The sequence below is a fragment of the Rhinoraja longicauda genome, chromosome 6 (genome assembly GCF_053455715.1).
Source record: "Rhinoraja longicauda isolate Sanriku21f chromosome 6, sRhiLon1.1, whole genome shotgun sequence".
Classification (NCBI taxonomy): domain Eukaryota; kingdom Metazoa; phylum Chordata; class Chondrichthyes; order Rajiformes; family Arhynchobatidae; genus Rhinoraja; species Rhinoraja longicauda.
In genome coordinates, this window is record NC_135958.1 from 55,716,630 (window position 1) to 55,744,565 (window position 27,936).

Genomic DNA, 27,936 nt, shown 5'->3' on the forward strand with positions numbered 1-27,936 from the left:
TCCAGGTCAGCAGCCTTCTTCAGTAAAGAAAGATTGAGTTGGATATAAATGAATGTCAAAAACTCTGCACCTAATACAACCTATAACCCAAAGATTATCTAATCCCCACCCTGTCACCACTCCTCAAACCCCCCTCACTTCTCAACCCCCATCATCCCCCCACCGTATCTCCCCCGAGCCTCCTTTCTCCACTGTGACCCCAATCATCACATCACTCCTGTCATGTTTTCACCATCCTCTTGACCACACCATCTCCGATACAGAACGGTCTGTCCTCACCAGAGGCATTACCTTTGTACCCCTCTGCCACCACATCAACGAGTTCTAGGCCCGCCCTGTGGTAGACCTCTTCTTCCGTTACCTCTGCCTGTTTCCATGGGAAGGAATCCTCACTGCCCAGTGATGACCCCATTCGCCAGTCTCCACCATTCCCCTCTTCTTGGCCTCCCTAGCGGCCCTCTACCCTCGCTGGCCCTTCTAATTATTTCTAACTACCGGCACGATGTCAAATGAATTGACTTTTCTCCTCCCCTCATAATTCTAATCTCACCCCTTCAAAACACACAGCTCATTTAGCAACAATCCCAACGTTGGTATTAAACCCGCCCCATGTCTAAATCGAAGATCGACACAAAATGCTGGAGTAACTCAGCGGGACAGGCAGCATCTCTGGAGAGAAGGAATGGGCGGCTTTTCGGGTCGAGACCCTTCTTCAGAGAGTCTAAGGGTCTCGACCCAAAACGTTCCCCAAATATGCTGCCTGACACGATGCTTTACTCCAGCACTTGGTGTCCTTTTTAAGCATTGTCTTGTACTGGCAGAAGTTCACAACACACACAATCACCCAAAACATCCATGGGCATCAGGAATCATGATTTTCTTTTTTTTAAGTCAGGAATGTCTATTTATTTTTAAACTAAGCTATACCATTTTATGCCAATATTTCTCAGGCATATTAAAATAATTTTGCTACCTCTTTCTTTCTCCAAGCAATTACAAATAAAAAAAAGATGATTTATTTTCTCGTTTAACGAACACATGCACAAAACTGCAGTTGAGTTGACAGGATATTTTGTTCACAATAACATTTTAAGTGAAGTACATACAGGGGAAGCTCAAACCATAAAAATAAGTTTCAAAAATGACTGATGTCCATTTGCATCAATTCCTTAACATTAGCAATGATATTAACCTTTATTGTGCAACCTGAAACATAAAAAGACTTATTATAAAAATGTTGTAAAGTTATTACATTCATGAGAAATACAGTATATTTCTGTTGGAAAGGATTTAAAGTAATTCCTCATACTACCTGCTAAATGTAATTAAAGATTGCATTGTTGTTTAATTGATCAGGTCTGCTTGTTCCTTAAACTTGCAATAGAATACTACTTTATTAAGGTAGGGATTTGATAAAGTTTAATGCTTAACATTAAATTGCAAATAAGTGCAATCTTTTTCCACTATCTATAAATTTGCTGCCCGACATGTTCTTTCCTATTGTGAACTGAGTATTAATTGAATGTTACGGGAATATTGTATATTGATCAGAACTGTGATATCCTTCAAAAGGAAGGAGGAAGAGAGGCATTCAAAGAGGCAATATGTTCAAAAACTACAGTGAAAAGAGTACCATAATTTCTGTACCCGCTGAATATGTCCTTTTTAAAGTAGAAACAAGGAACTGCAGATGCTGGTTTACAAAAAAAAGACACTGGAGTGCTGGAGTAACTCAGCAGGTCAGATAGCATCTTTGGAGCACATGGATAGGTGATGCTTCAAGCCAAGACATTTCCTCAGACAAAGAACGGTAGTGACCCAAAACATTACCCATCCCTGTTGAAAAAAAAGTGCAGATGCTGGTTAATACACAAAAGGACACAAAGTGCTGGAGTAACGCAGGTCAGGCAGCGTATCTGGAGAACATGGACAGATGAGGTTTCTTCAGACAAAGATGGGTCTTGACCCAAAACATTACCTATCATGTTCTCTGTAGATGCTGCCTGACCTCCTGAGGTACTCCAGCACTTTATATTCTTTTAAAAACCTCAGTGAATAATTTTAATGGGTTTAACAAACTCCTTTCAATCAAATCAGGTGTCAATTGCCAGGAGGGTAACTGCTGAACTTCACAAGTACATCTTTAAAACTTACAGTTTACAGTAAAAAATTAAAACAGAAAATGTTGGAGTACCTCAGCAGGTCAGGCAGCATCTCTGGAGAACATGGATAGGTGATGTTGGAACCCTTCTTCAGACTGATCTTGACAATCACCCGAAATGTCACCTTTCCTGTTCTCCAGAGATGCTGCCTGACCCGCTGAGTTACTCCAGGATTTTGTGTCTTTCTGTGGTAGACCAGCACCTGAAGTTCCTTGTTACCACTAGATTACTAGATCAGTTTACCTGATTTTCAGAACTGACAGGACTTAGGCTGGAATCATGAGTTTTGAGTAAACTGACACAAATGTAATGTTAACATCCATTTCGTGAACCGTTCAGAGGAGTTGCAGAAAGCATGCTGTGGACCATGCCAGAACGAGAGGTAGCCTCGAGGGTCCTCAAGGTGAAGTGCTTCTTGTGTATAAAGACAGATCCAAAAAGCACCAAATATTGAGCTGTTTGCAAGTCACAGCTTCTGAATGACATTGACTGTTCCCTCCATCCTTTCAAGGTTAAGTATATATATATATATAGCTCAATAACAGAGAATTTCCATTTCGCACCCTGAATGCTTTAAACGAACAATAACATAAAATAAAATAGAACAGAACAGAATCTATACGTTCTGGACTTGGAAAGGTATTTGAGCAATTATTATTCTCTCACTTCTGCATATGAGAAAATACTTGTTGATGCAATTATGACCTTGTATGCAATATATTAATTTGAAAGCAGGCATGAACAATGGAAACATTCAAGTGACTTTGAGGACGAACGTCTCCCACATTTATCTGAAGTGCGATAAATTAGATGATTCAAGTCTCTATTTCTTGCAAAGACACAATGTCATATTTGAACACACTTGCGAGCCTGATTGCACCTTTGTTATGAGACACCACCAGCGTTGGCTGCAGAACTGGCGTTGCACAAGTTAGCACTCCACTGCCAGCACTACCACTTGATGTCCACACTGGTCAGGGCCTCACTAAGCACGTGGTACTGTTTGTGCAGCACCTCACGGACTTTAGTGGAGTTCCTTCCTTCCAACCATTGCTGGTAGAGTGTTTGCACGTGTAGATTGGCTTCTGGCACGTGGACAGGCAGGCTGCAGTACCGCTCCTCCATCCGATGCAGCAAATCTTTATCCATTTTTCTATCTTCGGTCATGGCTTGACCTTTTCCGTTGAGACACCCTTTCGAACCAACAGAAGGATAAAGGTTACAAACAAGCCATCAATGAAAACACTTTTTTAGATTTTTAGATTTTAGAGACACCGCGCAGAAACAGGCCCTTCGGCCCACCGGGTCCGCGCCGCACAGCGATCCCCGCACACTAACACTATCCTACAGCCACAAGGGACATTTTTTACATTTGCCCAGCCAATTAACCTACATTCCTGTACGTCTTTGGAGTGTGGGAGAAAACCGAAGATCTCGGGGAAAACCCACGCAGGTCACGGGGAGAACGTACAAACTCCGTACAGACGGCACCCGGAATCAGGATCGAACCCGAGTCTCCGGCGCTTCATTCGCTGTAAGGCAGCAACTCTACCACTGTGCCACCGTGCCGCCCTTTTGATCTTGACATTACCAGTTCAGACGAAAGCGATATGCTACAACCAAAATAGTAATGCTTTTTCTCTTTCTTTGTGTAACGTTAACTCAAAGAACTAGAGGAACATTTCTCCAAGAACCCGAGGAAACCCATGTGGTTACAGGGAGAACGTGCAAACTCTACACGGACAGAACCCGAGGTCAGGATTGATCCCTGGTCTCTGGCACTGTGGACGGCTTGATTATAATCATGCATTGTCTTTTCGCTGACAGGATAGCATGCAATAAAAAAGCTTTTCACTGTACCTCGGTACAGGTAACAATAATGTACAGGGCAGGTTTTTTTAAATATTGAGACAGGTGGGTGCCTGGAACACACTGCCAAGGGTGGTGGTGGAGGCAGATATAATTATGGCTTTTAAGAGGCTTTTAGCCTTAACCTTAAGCCTTACCAGCTGCACCCGTTTCCTGCTCTTCTGATCACCCTTCTTCCTGCCTCCTTGGTCCAAAATTAGATCAACCAGCAGGAATATTCTTTGCATAGGAAGGAACTGCAGATGCTGTTTTACACCAAAGATAGGCACAAAATGCTGGAGTAACTCAGCAGGACAGGCAGCATGGAGCGAAGGAATGGATACATTTCAGGTTGAGACCCTTCAGAAGAAGGATCTCAACCCAAAACATCACCCATTCCTTCTCTCCAGAGATGCTGCCTGTCCTGCTGAGTTACCCCAGTATTTTGTGTCGATCTTCGGATGATTCTTTGCCTTTATTAATAATTGTTTTTTTCCCACTGAACTTTTGAAAGAACTTTCGCTGAGGGCAAAATGCTACCAGGAGGAAGTGTGTTTTGTCCTGGAGGTAAAGCATTTCTCCAACAATTTGACCAACACTTAATGAAAAGGGTAGTTCCAATTCCTTGTTGTGTTTGTTGGGTACACAAACTCCTGCTCTGCCCTCCCAATCCTCTGGATTTCAATAACAGGCAATGCAAATATCTGAGAAAGATGTAGACATTGTGGCCACCTCAAATACAGAGCAAAGTCATGGATAAATACACAGAGTAGGGAAGTTGGCTCTATTTGACAATCCTCTCCTTCATTTTATGATGGTCATACTGATGGAATAATATCTGCCTCCCAAACTAATTTTTCATTGGGAGAATGTTCTTTCCCAGACAGGATTAACAGGGTGAAATAAACCACCGGTTTGATATCACTGCAGCCTCACATTAAAACAGCTGAAGGAGAAATGCTTTACCTCCAGGACATGCAAGGACTTCGACGAAGTGATAAGGAAACTTCTCTTTCTTCAGTTTGTGAACCATGTTCTGAATATTCCTGAATCCATAGGTGGCAGCGAATTGTAAAACTATCTCCCCGTCTTTTTCCAGAGTCACCTCTTGGAAGTCTTTATTCCTAAACAAAAAGCACAAGGTTAAAAATATATATTTTTTTTAAATAAAAAAAATCGACAGCACGCAACATAAACAAGGTCATTCGGAAGTCAAGAACTCTCCTACAGCAGATTAAAGTCAAGTCAAGTTCAAGTGCACAGAATAAATAGATCAGTGTGATCAAATTCATGGAAGTAGGTTAGTTTACAACATTGTGTTTTATATTCTTATACTGTGTTCCCTTATCACAAGAAAATCTTTTAAGCATTTTTAAAGAGTATTCTGGGAAAGAATCTTGACAATACATAAGGCACAGTAACACAGCTGGAAGAGTAATGCCTCACAGCGCCAGACACCCAGGTTCGATCCTGACTTTGGGTGCTGGCTGTGCAGAGTTTGCACATTCTCCCTATGACTGCATGGATTTTCTCCACATGCTCCAGTCTCCTCCTACATCCTAAACTCCCATGTCCCTTTGCATCTTAAATCTTTGAATCTTCTCCACATTTGGAAAGTAGTCTGCACCTTTATTCCTTCTACCAAAGTGCATGACATACACTTTGCTTGCTGTATTCCATTTGCCAACTCTTTGCTCACTCTCCCAACTATCTCCAAGTCCTTCTGCAGGTACTCTGCTTCCTCAGCACTACCCGACCCTCCGCCTATCTTCGTATGATCTGAAAACTTGGCCGCAGAGCCATCAATTCCATCATCCAGATCATTGACATATAACATGAAAAGTAGCAGACCCAACCCTGCAGAATAGCACCAGCCACAGGCAGCCAACCAGAAAAGGCCCCCTTTATTCACGTTCTTTGCCTTCTGCCAGTCAGCTAATCTTCTCTCCATGCTGATACCTTGCCTCTAATACCACAGGCTCCTATCTTGTTTAGCAGCCTCACGTGCGGCACCTTATCAAAGGCCTTCTGGAAATCCAAGTAATCAACATCCACTGACTCTTCTTTGTCAATCCTGCTTGTTACCTCCTCAAAAAACAGCAACAGCAAGATCTCCCCAATTTTGTCATGTGCTTCCAAGTACCCAGAAACCTCATAATTAATAATGGGACTGTAAAATGTGACCAATCACGGAAGTCAGACTAACTGGCATATAATTTCCTTACTTCTGCCTCGCACCCTTCTTAATCAGTGGAGTTACATTCAAAATTTTCATCTTTCATGAGGTTTGGAAAATTTGCATGACTATCAAGTATAATGAGTCATAAGTATATGACTATCGACTATAATCTTACACTCTCTGGGCAATCAAATCTCTGGACTAATAGGAACCATCTCCGAAAGCTTCACCATGGGTAAAATTACCTGAGTGTTTTGTAGATGATTTCTTTCACCTCAATGCCAAAGATTTCCTTAGCAGCATATTTAAAAATGTGTTCTAGGAAGCCATCAGACCCCCTCCCATCATGCCTTGAAATACCCATGTCACCAATTTCTTCAAACCTGCATCAAATAAAAAAAATAATTGAAAACTGCATGCGTTTCTCATAAATCATCACTACAAATTCCCATTAAGTAAAATTAGAACATCTTACAAATTGTCTAAAGCTGTTGGCTCCACATCTGTCAGCTGAAAACCTTTTTGATCCATCATCTGTTCTATTTCGCCTGAAACAATATTAAGGTACGTATAAATCACTTTCAGTTTATGTATTTAACATGGAACGTAGAACAGTATTGCACAAGAACGGGCCATGCAGCCCACAATGTCTGCACAAAACATGATGCCTAGACTAATCCTTATGATCCATATGCCCACATTCCCTGCATATCCATGTGCCTATCCAAAAGTCTCTTAAACACCTCTATCGTATCTGTCCCCACCACCATGGAGGGGTGGCATGGTAGCGCAGCGGTAGAGTTGCTGCCTTACAGCGCTAGAGACGCAGGTTCGATCTCGACCACGCGTGCTGTCTGTACAGAGTTTGTACTTTCTCCCCGTGATTGCATGGGTTTGCTCAGATCTTCGGTTTCCTCCCATATTCCAAAGTCGTACAAGTTTGTAGATTAATTGGCTTTGTAGAAATGTAAATTGTCCCTAGCGTATGTCCGATAGTGTCAATAAGTGGGGTTCGCTGGTCGACGCGGACTCGGTGCGCTGAAGGTGCCTGTTTCTGCCCTGTATCTCTAAACTAAACCAGCCTGGCAGTGCGTTCCAGGCACTTACCAGTCTCTATCAGGTCACTTCCAAAACTTCTAACCGGAGAGACTCAAAGATGACATTTTAGTTCAGTTCAGTTAGTTTAGTTTAGAAACAGCATGGAACAGACCCTTTGGCTCAACGATTCCATGTTGACCCACTGATCACCTATTCACACTAGTTCTTTGTTATCCCACAATCGTAACTGCTCCCAATATATTAAGGGCACTGGAGAGGCAAATTAGCCTGCAAATATTATAGAAGAAAATTTGTCAAGACAGTAATTCTCCTCACCAGTAAAAGACCTGGTATTTGGCGAGTTTCAGTACAAGTACAAAAAAAAGAAAATCCTTCTGAAACCCAAAGCCATTTTTGTCCAGACAATGGTTCACTGGACGATCGGAAGGAGGCGATGGCTGGAGGCCCGGCAGCAGCCTGGGGCTCGCTTGGATCGGGGGCCGCTCCAGGAAACCGAGAGCATGGATCGGACTGGACTTTGAAAATGGCACCAACATGGCGACTCTTGCATGAGGTCTCAGAGGACTATTTCTATGTTCTTTGTACTAATTGGGAATTGCGCTTAGGTACGGCAATACTTTACTGAACTGCGTGCAAAAAAAAAAAAATCACTGTACATCTGACAATAAAGACAGACACAAAATGCTGGAGTAACTCGGCGGGACAGGCAGCTGCCCAACCGAAATATGAGATGCTGTTCCTCCAATTTGCATTTAGCCTCACTCTGACAATGGAAGCGGCCTAGGTCAGAAAGGTCAGTGAGGGAATGGGAATTAAAATGTTTAGCAACCCGGAGATCAGGTAGGTCCAGGTGGACTGAGCGAAAGTATTCAGCGAAAAAGATCGCCCAGTCTATGTTTGGTCTATAAGAGCCCACATTTTGAACAATGGATGCAGTAGATAAAGATGGAGGAGGTGCAAGTGAACCTCTGCCTCACCTGAAAGGACCATTGGGGTCCCTGGACAGAGTGGAGGGAGGAGGTATAAGGACAGTTGTTACATCTCCTGGGGAGGAGGTGGTTTGGGTGGGAAGGGGTGAGATAACCAGCGGAGGGAATGGTCTTTGCGGAAGAGGGCGTAGATGGGAAGATGTGACTCGTGGTGGACAGCTTACAACCCAGGGAGTATGAATATTGATTTCAAGTTTGTACGTTTGTAGGTCAATGTCTTCTGTAAATTATAAATTGTCCCTGGTGTGTAGGTTAGAGCTGGTGAGGTGATCACTGGTCACCTGCCACCACAGCGAGGTGATCACTGGTCAGCACGGACTTGGTGGGCCGAAGGGCCTATTTAAATGCTGTATCTCAATACTCTAAAGTCTAATCTAATTATTATTGTTATTTGCATTTGTCATGGTGTGTACCTGTTGAGAAACTGTTTAGTAAATGTTGTCCTGTTTTGATAAGGAACACCCCCTAAAATTGTGACATTACCTGATGTTAATACGCAGTCAACATCCTGTATCTTGTGAACACTGCTGTAAAAGTCTTCTCCTAGTGCCTCCAATTTTTTATCGTAACAGGGAGTAATGACAACATGAAAGATCTTCTCAGGTGGGAGTTGCTGAAACAAAATGTAACAAGTCAACGCGGGACTCTGAAATTCCTTTACAGTTTCAGCAGAACAAATGGAATTATTTGTCTCAATACTGCACTTAGCCTGAGCTACAGCAAAACCAATCACAAACACCATGCACAAAGTCATTTACAACCTACAGTTCTTTGTACTTCAACAGTGTCTAATGTAGGGCACGTCGAGAATTTAAATACGGCAACCCAATTCTGCAAAATGCCTGCAGCATTTGGTTGTATTACATTCTCGTATTTTCCCAAGCTGTTTATTTCATTGCATTAGATTTTCTTTTTAGACTTTAGAGAAACAGTGCAAAAAAAGGCCTTTCAGCTAACCGAGTCCACGCCGAACAGCATTCACCCAATACACTAACACTATCCTACCGACGAGGGACATTTACAGTTTCACCAATGCTCACATTGAATGGCTCGAAGGGCCGAATTGCCTCCTCCTGCACCTATTGTCTATAATGCCAATTAACCTACAAACCTGAGATAGACACAAAATGCTGGAGTAACTCTGGAGAGAAGGAGCAGGTGATGTTTCGGGTCGCCCCCTTCAAAATTGGAAGGACCTCGACCCGAAACATCTTCCTACACAACCTACAAACATTTTTGGAGTGTGGGAGGAAACCGAAGCACCAGGAGATAACCCAAGCAGTCACAGGGAGAACGTACAAACTCCATACAGACAGCACCTATAGTCAGGATCGAATCTGGGTCCCGAGCGCTGTTCGGCAGCAACTCTACTGCTGCGCCACTGAGCCGCCCTTTTTAAAACGCCCATTTTCTGTATTAGTTTCCATTAGGTTTTTTTTAATAAGAATATGCAGTTTAAGAATATGCCTTTTCAATGCCCTGATTCTGGTCAAATTTAATGAATGCTGCAGGAAAGTTAATGTATATTGAATTAAGTAATATGTCTGCAATTATCCAGCATTTTGATGGTCATTTTGGTTTAATTGTCAACATATTAATCCATTAGAGTTTGGATGTTTGCTATATCTCAGCAGAGTTTTTTTGGTCAGATTACTTTTTTATTTTGAGACAAAGGCTACCATTATATCCTTCACAACATAATGGCTATTGCAAATCATTGCCATCTGTGACAGCACAGGGGAGTGCCTTGAGCAAGCATGGAGGAAGTCATTAATCTTGTTTACAATGCTCCTGAGCATCAGAAGGTACAGAACAACAAGCAGTTAGATGAGAGTGGCTTGGCACTTTCACATCAACATATTGGGTCAAAACAATGAGTCACTTATGCAACATCCTCTCCCGCCGCTCCCTTCTGTGATTCCTCCAACGTATGATGTTCAGCAATGTATTCACCAACACAGGAGATGCTCAGAGTCAGTTCTGATCCACCGACAGTGAAATCAACTTGGGTGATGTTTCGGGTCAGAATCCCACCCGAAACGTCACTTATTCTTTCTCTCCAGAGATGCTGCCTGACCCACTGAGTTACTCCAGTGTTTTGTGTCTATCTTCAGTATTAATCAGCACCTGCAGTTCCTTCCTTCATAAGTAAAATCAACCAATATTTCTGAGGATATGTGAAGCGAGTAAAATTGGCTGACAGCAAACACAAGGAACTGCAGATGTCGGAATCTGAAGCAAAAGACGAACTACTGGAGGATTGTGGTGCGATTTTTATGCAGGGAGGGTGGTGGGTGCCTGGAACACGCTGCCAGGGGAGTGGTGGAGGCAGATTCAATCGGGACCTCAATGAGGCTTTTAGACAGGCACATGGCCCTGCAGGGAATGGAGGGATATGGATCGTGTGCAGGCAGAGATTCGTTTAACTTGGCATCATGTTCAGTACAGTCATTGTGGGCTGAAGGGCCTCGGTAGAGTGGATGTGGAAAGGATGTGTCCAGTATAATGGGAGAGTCTAAAACCAGAAGGCACAGCCTCAGGATACAAAGACGTACCTTCAAAACAGAGACGAGGACTTTCTTTAGCCAGTGGGTGGTGAATGTGTGGATTTCATTGTGACAGACAGGTTTGGAGCCCAAGACATTGGGTATTTTCAAAATGGAGAATGACAAGATTCTTGATTAGTAAGGGGGTCAAAAGGTACAGGGAGAAGGCAGTAGAATGGGGTTGAGAGGGAAAGTTAGATCAGCTTATTGAATGGCAGAGTAGACTTGATGAAGAAGGGTCTCGACGAAAAACGTCACCCATTCCTTCTCTCCAGAGATGCTGCCTGTCCCGCTGAGTTACTCCAGCATTTTGTGCATACCTTCGATTTAAACCAGCATCTGCAGTTCCTCCCTACACGTGATGGGTTAAATGGCCTGATTCTCCTTCTATGACTTTTGATTTTATGGTCTTTCTGTGCAGTACTGTATCTCTCTTAGGATTACACCATACCGATCCACCAATCAGCCTATCGGAACTGCTCCTGGCCGATGCCATCTGTTGCTGGCCCTGATTTGTCCAGGTATTTTCTTGCTTCCAGTTCCACCCCTCCCCTACAATCTGTCTGAAGAAGGGTCATGGGGCGAAACGTCACCTGTCCATTTTCTCCAGAGATGATGCCTGATCCGCTGAGTTACCCCAGCACTTTGTGTCTATCATTATTACTGTGCTGTCCCGTGTTCAATGAACTTGGAAGGGAAACCGGCTGAGTTCCTCCAGCACTTTGACATTGGCAAAGGCTGTAGGGGAACTCTCATTGCCCGACTAGATGGCAGTAGAAACTCTTACTGTGGAATTGGATATAGTTAATAGATATTTCTAGGGCAGAGATTAGTATGGGTGTCATGGGTTATGGAGAGAAGGCAGGAAAATGGGGTTAAGAGGGAAAGATAGATCAGTCATGATTGAATGGCGCAGTAGACGTAATGGGCCGAATGGCCTAATTATGCTCCTCTCACTAACTTATGAATTGTCAGAGGTCAACATTATAAAACTGTGCCATTATGATCCATTTACCTGCTTTTTGGCAAAATAGTCCTTTATCAGAGATCCCATCACTTGATGTGGGGATTTGGCAGTACAGATGTGTGGAAGCACGAGGCTACCGAGGGCTTTCTCAGCGTAACGGATCCAGCCTGCAACAGATCATCATTGAATTGTATCATCAAATATTGCACTAACTTCGAAAACCAAGAGTTTAGTTTAGTTTAGAGATACAGCGTGGAAACAGGCCCTTCGGCCCAGCGTGTATGTACCGACCAGCGATCCCCATACACTAACATTATCCTACACACTCTAGGAACAATGTGCAAATTTCCCCAGCTAAATTAGCCTGAAAACCTGGATGTCTTTGGAGTGTGGGAGGAAACCGGATCACCCGGAGAAAATCCACACGGTTACGGGAGAACATGCAAACTCCGTACAGACAGCACCTTTAGTCAGGATCGAACCCGGGTCTCTGGAGCTGTAAGGCAGCAACTCTACCGCTGTGCTGCCAAGAGTCCAGGAACGGAGCAATGAAATCCTTACTTGCTGCAAAGTTACAGCCCCATTAATGCAAAAAACACCACATATAAATGTACAATAGCGTTTGTAGATTAATCAATCACTGTAAGTTGCCGCATAGATAACATAGAAATGGTGCGTGAACGGGTGCTGGATGGTTTTCTAAAAAAGAAAAGTTATTTTGTAGACTGATGCGCCATGCCGAACACAAGCAACTTACTGCCCCATCCTCACTTTTAGATATTGAGATGAGTGACAGTTAAAAAAAAAAAAATTGGTGAGGTATTTGGAATGGACCAACAAGAGAGTAAATAAATGTGACTTGTAGTGTTGAGCCAGAGCGTGGCGGCTCTCTGCGGGCTGCTCCAGAATCGGGTCTATTGTAGTTATGTTTGGTACGATTTGACTGAATGATATACAGAAACGAGAATTTCACCGTGTCTCTGTACTCGTGACAACAAATAAAGCTAACATTTGGAAGCCTCACTCATCCTGTGTTTTACTGTGTGTTATGTCTCCTTGATAATTATTGTGGATGAGATTAAAACCAAGGACTTCCATGAACTACTGGGTGATATTTAAACATCATGTAAGCTTCAAAGAAAATGAAGAGAATGTAATTCAATATAACCCTCTCAGTTGGAATCAGAGTCATACAGCCTGCAAACAGGCCCTTCGGCTCAACGTCCACACAGACCAAGATGCCCGTATAAGCTAGTCCCATTTGCCCGCATTTGGTCCATTTCCCTCTAAACCTTTCATAATCCATGTACCTGTCTAAGTATCTTTTAAATGTTATTACCATACCTGCCTCAAATCCCTCCTCTGGCATCTCAGGCTCCATACACACATCACTGAGTGAAAAGGTTACCTCTCAGGTTCCTATTAAACCTTTCCCTAGTTTCATTGACCCCTTTTTCGATCTACAACATTTCCCCCTCCTCTTGGACCCTCCCCCCCCCAATCGCAGTCAGTCTTCTACCCTCACTGGACCTTTTCAATGGCACGTGTCATCAACCATCTTGACTTCTCTACTCCTCCCACCCGTAGAAGGGTCCCGACCCAAAACGTTACCTATCCATGTTCTCCAACTATGCTGTCTGACCTAAGTTACCCCAGCACTAGGTGTACTTTTGGAGAAGCCAGCATCTGCAATTCCTTGTTTATACACAAGAATAAATGGCCTCATTTGCATCCATATTCGCAGATTAAGAACTGAGACAGTGAAATGGAGCATTAAATAGGAGGCACAGTGGCAGAACTTCTGCCTCACAACTCCAGTGACCTGAGTTTACTGTGCCTGGAACGCGAGATGGATGGTCAGTGCTGACTCGGTGGATCAAAGAGCCCCGTTTCCATGCTCTATCTCCAAACTTCCAAACTAGACACATGATCAACAAGAGACTATGCAACAGCAAATGGCTTGCCCACTGCTCAAAAACAGTCCTTGAGAAACAGGTGTTGCCAACACCAACTTGCAGGTGTTAATAAGAGAACTATGTATCTGATGGCTGGAGAGGACTCAGAATAAAAGGACAGAACTGCAAAATGGAGATGAGGAAGAATGTCTTTAGTCAGAGGGTGCTGAATCTGTGGAATTCATTGTCACAGATCGCTGTGGAGGCCAAGACATTGGGTGTTTTTAAGGTGGAGATTGATAGGTTCTTGATTAGTGAGGGCATCGAAGATTACAGATAGAGGACAGGAGAATATTGAGGGCAGGAGAGGAGGGCAGGTTGAAAGGGAAAAACAGATTAGCCATGATCGAATGGCAGAATAGACCCGATGGGCTGAAAGGCCTAATTCTGCTTCTATGTCTTCTGGTTTTGTGGTTAGCGAGTAAAGGTTGAGGACAATGAATCATTTGTGTAGATTACGATGTTACAAAGAGATGGCTCTGATTTATTTATATCTATGACTTTGCACATTTACTTCCTTCTGTAACAGAAATCAACAGTTCAGTTACCTAACTGTTTCTCAAGAGAAGGCTTGGGTAACAAGTGCTAAGCTTATCAACAAGGCCTACATCCCACAAAGGAACATATAAAAAGTCTCTAATCTTAAAAGTGTTTTGAATTCACCCAAGCACAAGGAAGTACACGATAGAGTTTAGATCACAAACAGACACTGGAATCTCCACTGCTTTACTACTGTTAGTTCTTTGGGTTGCATTGCTGTTTCATGTGTTGTGGCAACAATAAAATTCTTCTCAATGTAAAATGCCTGGTGATTTTTTTCACACAGAGGGTAATGTGGTTGGTATGTGGAACGAGCAGCCAGAGGGGGCAGTTGAGGCAGGTACCATAACAACATTTCTGGGACATTTAGCCAGGTACATGGCGAGGATAGGTTGACAGAGATATGGGCCAAACACAGGCGGGTGCGACTAGTGCAAATGAGGCATCTTGGTCGGCTTGGGCAAGTTAGGCTGAAGGGCCTGTTTCCGCGTCTATGACTCTAATTTAAGTAAACGGTAATGTTAAACACCAGAGAATATACAAGTAGTAATAACACTAGTAAATCCAATGATCCAGAGTATTTCCTGTGTAGTCGTATTCTACCAATTTTCTTACTATCATTTTGCTTTTGACATATTTTTTTGTTCCCTTTTCCGTCATTTGCCATCATTTAACAACAGGAAACACACGAGGCTTTGCACGAGTCTTGCAATTGCAAAATACTGTTCACCAGAATCACTATGAATGTTTAGCACAAAACAACAAGCTATGTTACTGTGTCAACCTCTGGTAGTCCAGTTATACAGGGAAGTGGAATAAGTGAGGAGCCACAAGGAATTGCAGATGCTGGAATCTTGAGGGGAGAAAAAACACAAACTACTGGAGTGACTCAGCAGGTCATGTAGCATCTCAAGAGAACGTGGGCAGGTGATGTTTTGGGTTGGGACTCCTCTTCAGACTGATTGTAGTGGGAGGGGGGAGCTGGAAGAGAGGTGGGGCGGTGCAAAGCCAAGCAAGTGATAGATGGAAACAGGTGAGTGGAGGAGGGGGGGGGGGGGGGGGGGGGAGGAGGGGGGGTGGGGAGGATTGATTGGCATACTGGTGGACAGAGGCCAGAGATGAAAAGGAGACAAAGGGATGTGAGAGGACAGGAGAGGAGAGGTGCGAATTGTGAGGCCAGAGAATGTATGTAGGTCGGTGGGAGAAGAGAGGTTTTGCTATCAACTTTTAACACAACAGAATTGGCTACTTGACACCAGTTATTTAAGTTAATTTCAGCAATCTTCCAAAAAATAAGATTTTTTTTGTAAATAAATACATTTCCACTCCATAAGAGTGTGAATTTCTCAGTATGTTTCCACCCAGCCATCTCTACCCATAAATAAATTGATTTTGGTCAGGACTTTCCAATCCTTCTATCTAAGAGAAGAACATTAGCACAATTTGTTTGATACACACTATATATATTATTTAAGACTTGATTCTTCATTTAAAAGGCAGGCAAAGTCATGCATATCAAATGAAGCTGGGGATGAATCCTGGGCAACGGAGACTGAAGCCAACACATGAAGTTTTGTTTCTCAATTTTGACATGCAGTAATCAGAACATGTAATAAAACCATACAACATGGAAACAGGCCTTTCAGCCAAACACATCCATGTGGACTACCTAACCTAGTCCCATTTGCTTCATATATCTATATAGTAAAACTGTAGTTTGTTATCTTGTTTGTGACTGAACTACAGCCAAAACGGTACACGACGATAGCGTGACAATTTTAGGCCCACCTTACTCACCGTTGTCACTTTAGTGATAATGCAAGTAGTTTTATTGAAATCGGTGTTATATTTTTTGTTATTCACATTTTAAAGTTTAAAACGAGGGGAGAGGGAGGGGAGGAGGGAGTGGGGGAGAAGGGAGAGGGGAGGGGGGTGAGGAGAGAGGGGAGGGCGAGGACAAGGTGCTGCACCAATGCAGGAGAGGTTTGGGCCCAACGGGTCCACTTTGTCTAGTATTCCTCTAAACCTTCCATATCCATTCATTTCCTCATATCCCTCTAAACCTTTTATATCCAAATGTCTTAGATTTAAATTGTTCTTCTGAACAGCTTTACAGGTTTACTCATCACGATTTGTAGATAACTTGCATATCCCTCAATGTTTAGTATGGGCATCAAAGGTTACGGAAAGAAGTCAGAAGAATGGGGTTGAAAGGAAATAAATTGATCGGCCATGGTTGAATGGTGGAGTAGAGTTGATGGGCCAAATGGCTTAATCCTGCTATGATATACGGTCTCATGGATGTAGAATAATTGCAGTGATATTGGACATTGTGATTACTTCAACTGGAACTGAGAAAGATTAATATTATATATATTAGGAAATATTAAGTCTACAAATGGGTTGTGGGGTGGAAAGGAAAGGTCATTATCAGAGTCTGGAGAGTTACTACTGAATGGTCACCAATTTAATTATTACTTAAGGAATAAAAGGAACTTGGTTCAATGTCTTTATTGGAGAATTGTTATGAGCATCCAATTGTTTGTCAGAATAGAAAATCACTACATTTAGAAGGGAAGATTAAATAAATCATAATAAATAACAAGGCTGTGGATAGAGAGCAGGGCCATGAAGTTAGTTCTGGATTGCTGCAAAATAGAACAGACAGATAGACAGACTGGCAAACAGTGCTGGATGTCTCTCTGCTGGAAGTTGATATTCTGCTAAAGATCGACACAAAGTGCTGGAGTGACACAACGGATCAGGCAACATTCCCGCAGAAAAAGGACGGGTGACATTTCGGGTCAGGACCTTTCTTCAGACTCAAGATTAAGTATGTGACATCGGTTATCATGTCCACGCATTGGGAAATGATACATTAATGAACTTGCAGAGTAGGGGAAGGGACTGTGCATATATAAATAGGATTCCGATTGAACTACACAGATGGCATCAACCAAAATGGCAACGTTGAGCTTACCCGAGGTAGTGCTGATGCTACATTGGGAACCCCTGCCAACATTTCAGTGCAACCATAAATCAATTATAGACAACTACTAGTTGGCAATGTTGGAGTAAATTTCGGAATCAGAGGGGATGTCAGGATACTTGACCAAGTGGACACTATAACATGTTTACTGAACATTGGCTTTGTTGGCTAAATGCCAAGTGGAGAATGGTGCATAGCCAAGTCACAAGGCCGATGCTGAGTGCCTGCAATATATAGATACTGTTGAGCAACAATGACTGAAAAAACATGATTAAGTTGCTAAGAAGCTGCTAAGGGGTTGACTGGCCCCTCACCCAGATAATGTAAACACCTGCCATTGTTTGTTAATAAGATATATAAACCAGCTACAAGGATCACTCGGGGAGAAGGTTCTCATGGGCCACAGCGCCTTGACTCGTCTCCCACAGCTCCGTTAACAATAAAGTTGCTGCTTTTCTCTGACTCGGGTCTCAGTGAATATTTTCACCAACAGGAACATGGGCAGAGAAATGGCAGATGGAGTTTAATCCAGACAAGTGTTGGACTTCGGGAGATTGAATGCAAGAGGAAAGTACAGTATAGCGTAAATGGCAGATGCCTTTGGAGTATTGATATGCAGGTCTGTAGCTCCCTGCATGTGGTAACTCAAGTAAATAGGGTGATTAAGGAGATGTACTTTATTTTTATCAATGAAGTTTATAGTCTGCACTTCCATAGAGCACGGACTATAAAAATAGTGAATTCATGTTGCAGTTAATAAAACTTTGGTTTGTCTACATTTGAAGTCTGGTGTCAGCATTACAGGAAGGATTTGGAGGCTTTGGAGCAGAAGAGACATATCAGGATGCTGCCTGGATTAGAGACCGTTAGTTTAAAGAAGAGGGCGGATAAACTTGGATAGTTTATTCTGGAGTGTGGGAGGAGACCTCTGAGAAGTATATAAATTGATGAGTGGCACAGACAGGATAGAGAGAATATTTTCCCCCCAAAGTGGAAATATCAAATACCATAAGGCATAGCTCTAAGGTTAGAGAGGAAAGTTTAAAGATGCATGGGGCAAGTAATTTTTGGTACTGAGAGTGTCATGTGCCTGGAATACGCTGCCAGCAGAAGTGATAGAATTAGAAACAATAGCAACGTTTAAGACGTATTTAGACAGGAACATGAACAGTTAGGGAATGGAGATATAGTCCTTGTGAAGACAGATGAGATTGGTTTAATTTGGCATCATGGTTAGCACGGACATTGTGGCTGAAGGGCCTGTTCCTAAGCTGAACTGTTCTATATCCTACAGTCGATTACGTACTGATAATTTAAAAGGTTTAAGACATTCTAAAATGAACCTTAGGTTTCAATACTAATTTTTAAGCCAAATTTGCAAGATATGCAGTACTCCAAATACAGCCTAACCAAAGTCTTATCGAGCTGCATCATGAAGCATCGGTCTACAGAGTCCAAGCCAACCATCCATCACCGGTTCACACTCGTTCTACTATGTCACACCACTTTCGCATCCACTCCCTGCACACGAGGGGGAATTTACAGAAGCCAATTAATCTACAAACGTGCACGTCTTTGAGATGTGGAAAAAAAACTGGAGGAGCTGGAGGAAGCCCACGTGGTCTCGGGGAGAATGAGCAAACCCCATACAGACAGCACATGAGGTGATGCTGAGGGGCAACAGCTCAACCTCATTTACCTGTGGCCTTAGAAACATGTCAAATTTAATATGACACATTAAAGAGGTGACTTACCAGGGCAAGCAGAGGCAAACATTGGTAAAGCACGTTGGTTTTGGCTTCTCTGGTAAAAGCGTTGAACAAACTCTCTTTGACTCTCAAGAAGGCTGAAATCAGCTGCCAACATCATGTTGAAGACATAGTGGGCCCCTGAATAAGGCAAATTGCATCAGTTATCAGCAAATAGTCAACTTGCCCTTCTACAGAAGGGCCGTAGAAAGCATCTTATCGGGATTCATCACAGCGTGGTTTGGGAACAGCTCTATCCAAGACTGCAAGAAATTGCAGAGTTGTGGACGCTGCCCAGACCAATCTCCCTTCCATTGACTCCACCTACACCACATGCTTCATCAAGGCCATCAGCATAACCAAGGATGAGTCTCACCCCAGTCACTCCTTCTCCCCTCTCCCATCAGGCAAGAGGTACAGAAGTGTGAAAATGCACACATACAGATTCAGAGACAGTTTCTTCCCAGTTGTTATCAGGCACTGAACTATCCTATCACAAACTAGAGAGCATTCCTGATCTACTATCTTACCTCATTGGAGACCTTCGTACTATCTTTTAGCAGACTTTATCTTGCACTAAATCTTATTCCCCTTATTCTGTACCTGTACACTGTGGATGGCTTAATTATAATCATGCATTGTCTTCCCGCTGTCTGGACAGCACGCAACAAATAAGCTTTTCACTGTATCTCAGTACACGTGACAATACATTGTGGAACATAGAGCAATCCCATCAGTCCACAATGTCTACACTGACCACGATCCCAAGATAAACAATTATTTTCGGCCTGCACATGATCCATATCCCTCCATTCCCTGCCTATCCATGTGCCGATACAAAACCCTCTTAAATGTCATTACCATATCTGCCTTCATCACCATATCTGCCTTCATCACCATATCTGCCTTCATCACCATGCCTGGCAGAAGGTTACAGTTTCAGAGTTAAATACTGCCCTGCACATCAACTTTAAGCTTTACCTCTCTCATCTTAGATACCTCAAAGCTGTGCCCTCTAGTCTTTGATATTTCTACCCAGGGGTAAAAAAGGTTCTGACTGTCTACCCTATCTATGCCATTTATAACTTTATAAACTTCTATCAGATCTTGCCTCAACCTCTAGCATTCCAGAGAAAGCAATCCAACCTCTCCTTATAGCCAATGCCATCTAATCCAGGCGCAGGGTGGTAAACCTTTCCTGCACCCTCTCAAGGGCTTCCATATTCTTCCTGCAATGAGGTGATTAGAACTGTACACAACACTCCACATGTGACCTAACCAAAGCCTTAAAGAGCTGCACCATGACTTCCCGACTCTTACACTCAACGCCCCGAACAATGAAGGCCGGCATACTACACATGGGTAGGAAGGAACTGCAAATGCTGGTTTACACCAAAGATAGACACAAAATGCTGGAGTTACTCAGCAGGACATAAAGTATCTCTGGAGAGAAGGAATGGGTGACGTTTCATTTCGAGACCATTTGTGGGACTGAGAGCTATCTCAGACTGAAGAAGGGTCTCCACCCGAAACTTCACCCATTCCTTCTCTCCAGAGATGCTGCCTGTCCCAGTGAGTTATCCCAGCATTTTGTGTCTATCCTCGTATACTATTCATGTACTTTCCTACTCTGTTCACTTGTGCTGCCACTTTCAGGGGGCTTCTATTGAAGTATTTATCAATATTTTTCTGCATTTAAAATAACCCATTTGAGTCACCTGCCATCATCGTAGGATTTAGATACTTTCAACTCAACAAGGTTTGACTGAAATGTATTGTCTTTCCCACGACAAGACTGCATCCCAACTAATAAACTGTGCACAAAACATAGCTTAAAGATAAAGCGTGGTGGATTACATGCATGTGTTTTCAATGCACAAATTAAACATTAATGAGAAACCACTTAATCTTTAAGCTAATTTTATTCAAGCAACTCAAATCGCAAATATATCAAAGCATCACTGCTATTCAATTTTTGAGCTCTTCATTTTATACTGTTATAAACTAATGCCCTCACCATGTATGGGATTAAACCTATTTTATTAAGCAGTGGTGGCAATAAATTCAGATCATAGCATGATCTGATGTAGTGCGCTGTGGAAATATTTTTTGAGATACAACGTGGAAACACGCCCTTCAGCCCTCCGAGTCCACGCCGACCATCAATCACCTGTACACCAGCTTTATCCGATACACCAAGGACAATTTAGAGAAGCCAATTAACCTGGAAGCCTTTGGTGTGTGGGAGGAAATCGGAGCACCTGGAGAAAACCCAAGCGATCACAGGAGAACGTACAAACTCTGTACAGACATCACCCATACTCAGGATTGAACCCAGGTCTCTGGTGCTGTAAGGCAGCAAGTCTACCACTGTGCCATTGTGTAGTCCCATAATCTCGGTCCCTTGCCCACATTTTTCCCACAGGCAGCTTACTCTACCTATATTAGATAACCTACTGGTTTACTTCAGCACTGCAGCACTCTATACACACATTATGCTGAAGAAGGGTCTTGACCCAAAACATCACCAATTCTTTCTCTCCAGAGATGCTGCCTGTCCCGCTGAGTTACTCCAGCTTTGTGCCTATTTTCCGCTAAACATTTTCTCACATGAACTTCTTTGGATATGCTTCTTTTTATCCAAGAAATATTACCTAAAAGCATAATTTGATACAAATTTTCCATTTCAAATGTATTCGTTTTTGCTTCTATTTTCATGCTGCAAGGTAAAATTAATGTCATGAAAATAGAATCTAAATATTAAAAGCAATACAATTACTTACCAAGGCTTTTCAAGAATCCAGAGAGTCTTTGGATTACATCAGAAACATTTATAGAGTGCTTAGCAGCAAAATACGCCACTGACTGAGGAGAAATTGAAACAACCAGCACTTTGTGCTTTGACTCATCACATCTCTGCAAAACAGAAGGGATACGTTCATAAGTTCTAGGAGCAGGATTAGGCCATTCGGCCCATCAAATCTACCCTGCTATTCAATCATGGCTGATCCATGTTTCCCTTTCAACCCCATTCTCCTGCCTTCTTCCTATAACCCCTGACAGAGAAGGTTCACCAGATTGATCCCTGGGATGGCAGGACTTTCATATGAAGAAAGACTGGATAGACTAGGCTTATACTCGCTGGAATGTAGAAGACTGAGGGGGGATCTTAGAGAAACATATAAAATTCTTAAGGGGTTGGAGAGGCTAGATGCGGGAAGATTGTTCCCGATGCTGGGGAAGTCCAGAACCAGGGGTCACAGCTTAAGGATAAGGGGGAAGTCTTTTCGGACCGAGATGAGAAAACATTTCTTCACACAGAGAGTGGTGAGTCTGTGGAATTCTCTGCCACAGAAGGTAGTTGAGGCCAGTTCATTGGCTATATTTAAGAGGGAGTTAGATGTGGCCCTTGTGGCTAAAGGGATCAGGGGGTATGGAGAGAAGGCAGGTACAGGTTACTGACCTGGATGATCAGCCATGATCATATTGAATGGCGGTGCAGGCTTGAAGGGCCGAATGGCCTACTCCTGCACCTATTTTCTATGTTTCTATGACACCAGTACTAATCAAGAATCTGCCAATCACCACCTCAAAAATATCCATTGACTGGGCCTTCACAGCCGTCTGTGGCAATGAATTCCACAGATTCACCGCCCTCTGACTAAAGAAATTCCTCCTCGTCTCCTTTCTCAAGGTACGTCCTTTTATTCTGTGACATCTGGTCCTAGACTCTCCCACTTGTGGAAACATCCTCTCCACATCCACTCTATCTCGGCCTCTCCCTATTCTGTAAGATTCAATGAGGTCCCCCCTCATCCTTCTAAACTCCGGCGAGTACAGGCCCAGTGCCGGCAAACGCTCATCATATGTTAACCCAATAACAAGCAATAAATTGTGACTTCTTACTTCAGAAGTTGCAATGGTGGATTCTCACAGTCGCACCACTTGTGCGTGGGGGTTGAGACACTGAAGCACTGGGTATTGACTGACAATCCCGTGAGTTGTGGAAGCAGGGATGATGTTTTGAGGAGCGGTGTGTCAATGAGCTGTATAACATAAATATAGGTCCTTTGACACACCACATCCACGATAGGCTTTTTGCCCATCTATACTCATCCATTTTGTCAAGTTGGAAGACATGGATAGGTGACATACCGGGTTGGGACCCTACTTCGTGCTATTTGTAGTTAGACAAGGAAAGACGGTAAAGAGATGGGAGCAGGACAAAGCCTGACAAGTGATAGGTGGATACAAGCGAGGGAGATTTTGATCGGCAGATGCGTGGACAGAGGCTAGAGATGAAAAGAAGACAAGAGTTCTGTGAAATAAGGTAATTAGTACCTTTTATGCCTTACCTATTCTAGTTTCTGTCCAATTCTCCCTTAAATATGGTGGAGATGTAAACATTTTCCAGAAAGCTATGGAAATGGACAGGCTTGGGAATCCCATATATAATACAGATTTAAGTAAGATATGATCTAATATGTAGACACAGGAACTGCAGATGCTGTTTTACAAAAAAGGACACAAAGTGCTGGAGTAAGTCAGTGAGTTATCTAATATAGGTAGAGTAAGCTGTCTGGGAAAAAGTGGGCCCACTTTTCGTGGGCTACACGATTGCTTGTTAACTCACTTTTTGGAGCTTCGACCTGCCAGGGTATAGGTTAACAATACTCTACCACGACAAAGTGCAGACAGCATAGAGTGCCACAAACAAGAGCATTCATTAAACAAGCAAACAAGAGTAAGAAGTATTCAAGAGTTTGCCCATTCCCTCTGCAGATCCTGCCAAACCCACTGAGTTCCTCCAGCACTTTGAAAGAACAACATGTTGAATAAACGGAGGGGTGTAATCTAGGTTGAATGCGAGAAGTTGGATACTACCTCCCCCCACCCCCCCAAATCTCAGCTCCATTTGATTTGGGAAGTGAGAGTAGCTCATTGCAAGACAATGACAGTGCGGAATCCAAATTATGGGGAAGGTTGGGACCTGCCCTTTGTCAATGACAGAAAAATAAAAGTAAATTAGATTGTATCCATGCCAAATTTGATAAGGGAAAATACATTCCAATTGAAGGGAGTGGGTGGCGATTGAGAGAAAGAGCACATAGTCCATAGACTTGGGGCACTGTTCCTGCTCTCTTATTCATTGCTTGGTTTTTTTAAGATACTGAACTTCTTTTGGTTGTTTATTAGGCTGTTTACAGAGTACTATGTTTGAAAGTTCATAAATCACAGGAGCAGAATTAGGCCATTCGACCCATCGACTCTACTCCATCCTTCAAACACGGTTGATCTATCTTTCCCTCTCAACCCCTTTACAAACCTGTTGTACTGCTGCAAGTAGTGCAGACAGCACCCATAAACAGGATCGAACCCAGGTGTCTGGCGCTGTAAGGCAGCGACTCTACCGCTGTGCCGCCCAATCTCTTCCCTCTGGTTTCACAACCCGCAACTCTTCAAACCTGTCTCACACCTTCTGTTCATATCTCTAACCTTTGTTCCAACCACCTGCCTTTCAAACTCCCCCCTCCCCCACCTTCTCTCCTCACCTGTGTTTCCACCTATTACCTACTATGCTCTGTCCTGCCTCTCCCCTTTTCCAGCTTTCTTCCCCCCCTCCTCTACAATTAGTCTGAAGAAGGGTCTCCACCTGAAACATCACCTATCCACGTTCTCCAGAGATGCTGGCCGACCTGCTGAGATACTCCAGCACTTTGTGTCCCAGGTGCATTTTACCTGATTGAGGTCAAGTGCAGTCAAGAACTCCTGGCATTGTCCAGCGATCCGTTGACTTTCCCTGGACGATAGACAATTTTCACAGGCGAGGCAGTCACTGAGGAATATTTTTGCGTTGGCCAACTTATGAAATTCACTTTCCTTTTAAAATAAAATAGAAAGAACCATTCAGCGACCCCTGCACCGTTCACCGACAGCTTTCTGCTTTCCGCGGAGACCGTTCCCTCCGTAACTCCCTGGTCCACTCGTCCCTTCCTACCCAAACCACCCCCTCCCCAGGCCCTTTCCCCTGCAACCGCAGGAGATGCAACACCTGTCCCTTTACCTCCCCCCTCAACTCCAAGGACCCAAACAGTCTTTCCAGGTGAGACGAAGGTTCACCTGCACCTCCTCCAACCTCATCTATTGTATCAGCTGTTCCAGATGTCAACTTCTCTACATCGGCGAGACCAAACGTAGGCTCAGTCTGCCTTAACCAACCTGATCTCCCGATGGTTGAGCACTTCAACTCCCCCTCCCAGTCTGACCTTTCTGTCATGGGCCTCCTCCAGTGCCATAGTGAGGCCCACTGTAAATTGGAGGAACAGCACCTCATATTTCGCTTGGGCAGTTTGCAGCCCAGCGGTATGAACATTGACTTCTCTAACTTTAGATAGTTCCTCTGTCCCTCTCTTCCCCTCCTCCCTCTTCCCAGTTCTCCCTCTATCTTCCTGTCTCCACCTATATCCTTTCTCTGTCCCGCCCCCCTGACATCAGTCTGAAGAAGGGTCTCGACCCGAAACGTCACCCATTCCTTCTCTCCAGAGATGCTGCCCGACCTGCTGAGTTTCTCCAGCATTTTGTGACACCTTCGCTGTGTCATTTCCCATGTCTCTCGGGTGCTTTATTTACCTCGTCCCTGTCGCTGTCCCTGTCGCCGGGGGCTTTGGTATCGATGATCAGACTTGCGTTCTCATCGTTCTTCCGTTTTTTACTACATTCCTGCATTGAAACGATAGCGGTTATCAGCAAACGGGGGGGCAGCAGCTCTCTACAGACCATCCGACAGTGAAACATTGCTACAAGGCAGGGAAATAAAGAAGGGCAAACACGCGGAGAAACTAACCCAAGACAAAGGCTGTCCTCACCTTCTGAGTGCATTTGTCACACTTCATGTCGAGTCAATGGCGTTTGTCTTCCCACAAGAATGCGCCGCTCCCGCAGTTGTCCGTCCGTGCACGTACACTGTGTTAACCTGGGATACAAAGAGGCTGCTGTGAACTTGGGTTGCTGCATGCAGTCTGGGAGCTCGCTTCTCACGCCAATGCTTGGCCAGGAGGCGTTCAACGAGTTTCTCCCTCTCTCTCTCTCTCTCTCTCTCCCCCCTCTCTCAGTCTCCCCCCCTCTCTCAGTATCCCTCCTCTCAGTCTCCCTCCTCTCAGTCTCCCCCCTCTCAGTCTCCCCCCCCTCTCAGTCTCCCCCCCCTCTCAGTCTCTCCCCCTCTCACACTCTCCCCCTCTCAGTCTCTCCCCCTCTCAGTCTCTCCCCCTCTCAGTCTCTCCCCCTCTCTCAGTCTCTTCCCCTCTCTGTCTCTCCCCCTCTCACACTCTCCCCCCTCTCAGTCTCGTCTCTCCCCCTCTCAGTCTCTCCCCCTCTCTCTCAGTCTCTCCCCCTCTCTGTCTCTCCCCCCCTCACACTCTCCCCCTCTCATACACAGCTCTCCCCCCTCTCTCTCGCACACAGCTCTCCCCCTCTCACACTCCCCCCTCTCAGTCTCGTCTCTCCCCCTCTCAGTCTCTCCCCCTCTCTGTCTCTCCCCCCCTCTGTCTCTCCCCCCCTCTCTGTCTCTCCCCCTCTCACACTCTCCCCCTCTCATACACAGCTCTCCCCCCTCTCTCTCGCACACAGCTCTCCCCCTCTCACACTCCCCCCTCTCAGTCTCTTCCCCCTCTCACTCTTCCCCCTCTCTCTCCCCCCTCTCTCTCTCTTGCACACAACTCTCCCCTTCTCAGTCTCTCACCCTCTCTCTCATACACAGCTCTCCTTCAGTCTCTCCCCTCTCACACAGCTCCCTCTCTCTCTCTCTCTCGCAGTCTCTCGTTCACAGTCTCCCCTCTCTCTCTCTCTCTCTCTCTCCCACAAAACCTCTCCCTCACATACATTCTCTCCCACATCCATCCCACCTGCCAACCACAGCCGCTCCGCCGATATCCTCAACCACCAAAGACAATCAAGGTCAATTTCCCCAAAATAAACCTGAACCAAACGCTGTCTCAGACAGACAGTCCAAACAAGTGTCGCCCGGGATCACAGTCACTGAGCGGGGCTGAGCTCCACAGACACTGAGTTTGTGCGGGTTATTACCAGTGGATGGTCGGGATTACAGAGAGACAGACACAAAAAGCCGGAGTAACTCAGCGGGACAGGCGGAATGAGAGACCCAACCCCCACATGGCAAAACAATAAAGGGGGTGGGGAGGGGTGGGGGTAGTTTGTAGTGGCAGTTTGTAGTGGCATGTTGGTGTGGACAGAGTGTGGGTCTATCTCTCTCTCTCTCTCTCTCTCCCCCCTCCCCCCTCCCTCCCCGACACCGCCCACACTGAACCACAGCTCCACCCGTCTGTCTGTCTGTCTGTGCACCTCCCCTCCCTCCTCCTCCTCCCGGCATTGCGAACCTGACAAGCCGCACGTATTCACCAGCAGTGCAGATGTGGATCACATCTGTCCCACGTCCCTCTATAACCCCAGACTGACTTCCCACCCACCCTTCAATAAAACCCACCCACCTTGTCGGGGTCGGGGTCGGGGTCGGGGGGGGGGGGGGGGTCTGAAGAAGGGTCTCGTCCCGAAACACCACCTATTCCTTGTTAATTCCAGAGACGCTGCCTGAGCCCCTGAATCACTCCAACATTGTGTGTCAATATTCGGTGTAAAGCGGCGTCTGCTCTCCCTCCCTCCACTCCCCAGCCTTGGGATGGACAACTGTGCTTCACCTACAGCCCGGGGGCAAATGCAGGCTGTTAGACCAGGACCAACTCCTGCCTGAGATCACCCAGCTTCCTCCTCGAACCAGACCGACCCTCCTGAAGGATACTCACCCTAACTAGAGCCCACTGGGACAGCGCGTCCAACCTCTCCTCAACACCCACGCCTTCTGTTATTCATTTTCGCTCTGGTCATGAAGGGTTGAGGGGGAGGGAGGGGAGGGGAGGGGAGGGGAGGGGAGGAAGTCGAAA

General features: G+C 44.6%; 1 protein-coding gene across 1 annotated transcript; it reads right to left on the minus strand.

Moving 5' to 3' along the window:
* Positions 1-1,027: 1,027 nt before the first annotated feature.
* On the minus strand, positions 1,028-27,905 carry narf (nuclear prelamin A recognition factor). Its single transcript, XM_078401821.1, has 12 exons — positions 27,799-27,905; positions 25,849-25,955; positions 25,613-25,702; positions 24,722-24,862; positions 21,766-21,898; positions 18,989-19,123; positions 11,799-11,917; positions 8,721-8,850; positions 6,665-6,737; positions 6,435-6,572; positions 4,977-5,134; positions 1,028-3,355 (listed from the first exon to the last, which is right to left on the minus strand). The coding sequence occupies exons 2-12, from the start codon at positions 25,873-25,875 to the stop codon at positions 3,114-3,116; spliced, it is 1,386 nt and encodes a 461-aa protein (XP_078257947.1). The 5' UTR covers positions 25,876-25,955; positions 27,799-27,905; the 3' UTR covers positions 1,028-3,113.
* Between the last annotated feature and the right edge of the window lie 31 nt (positions 27,906-27,936).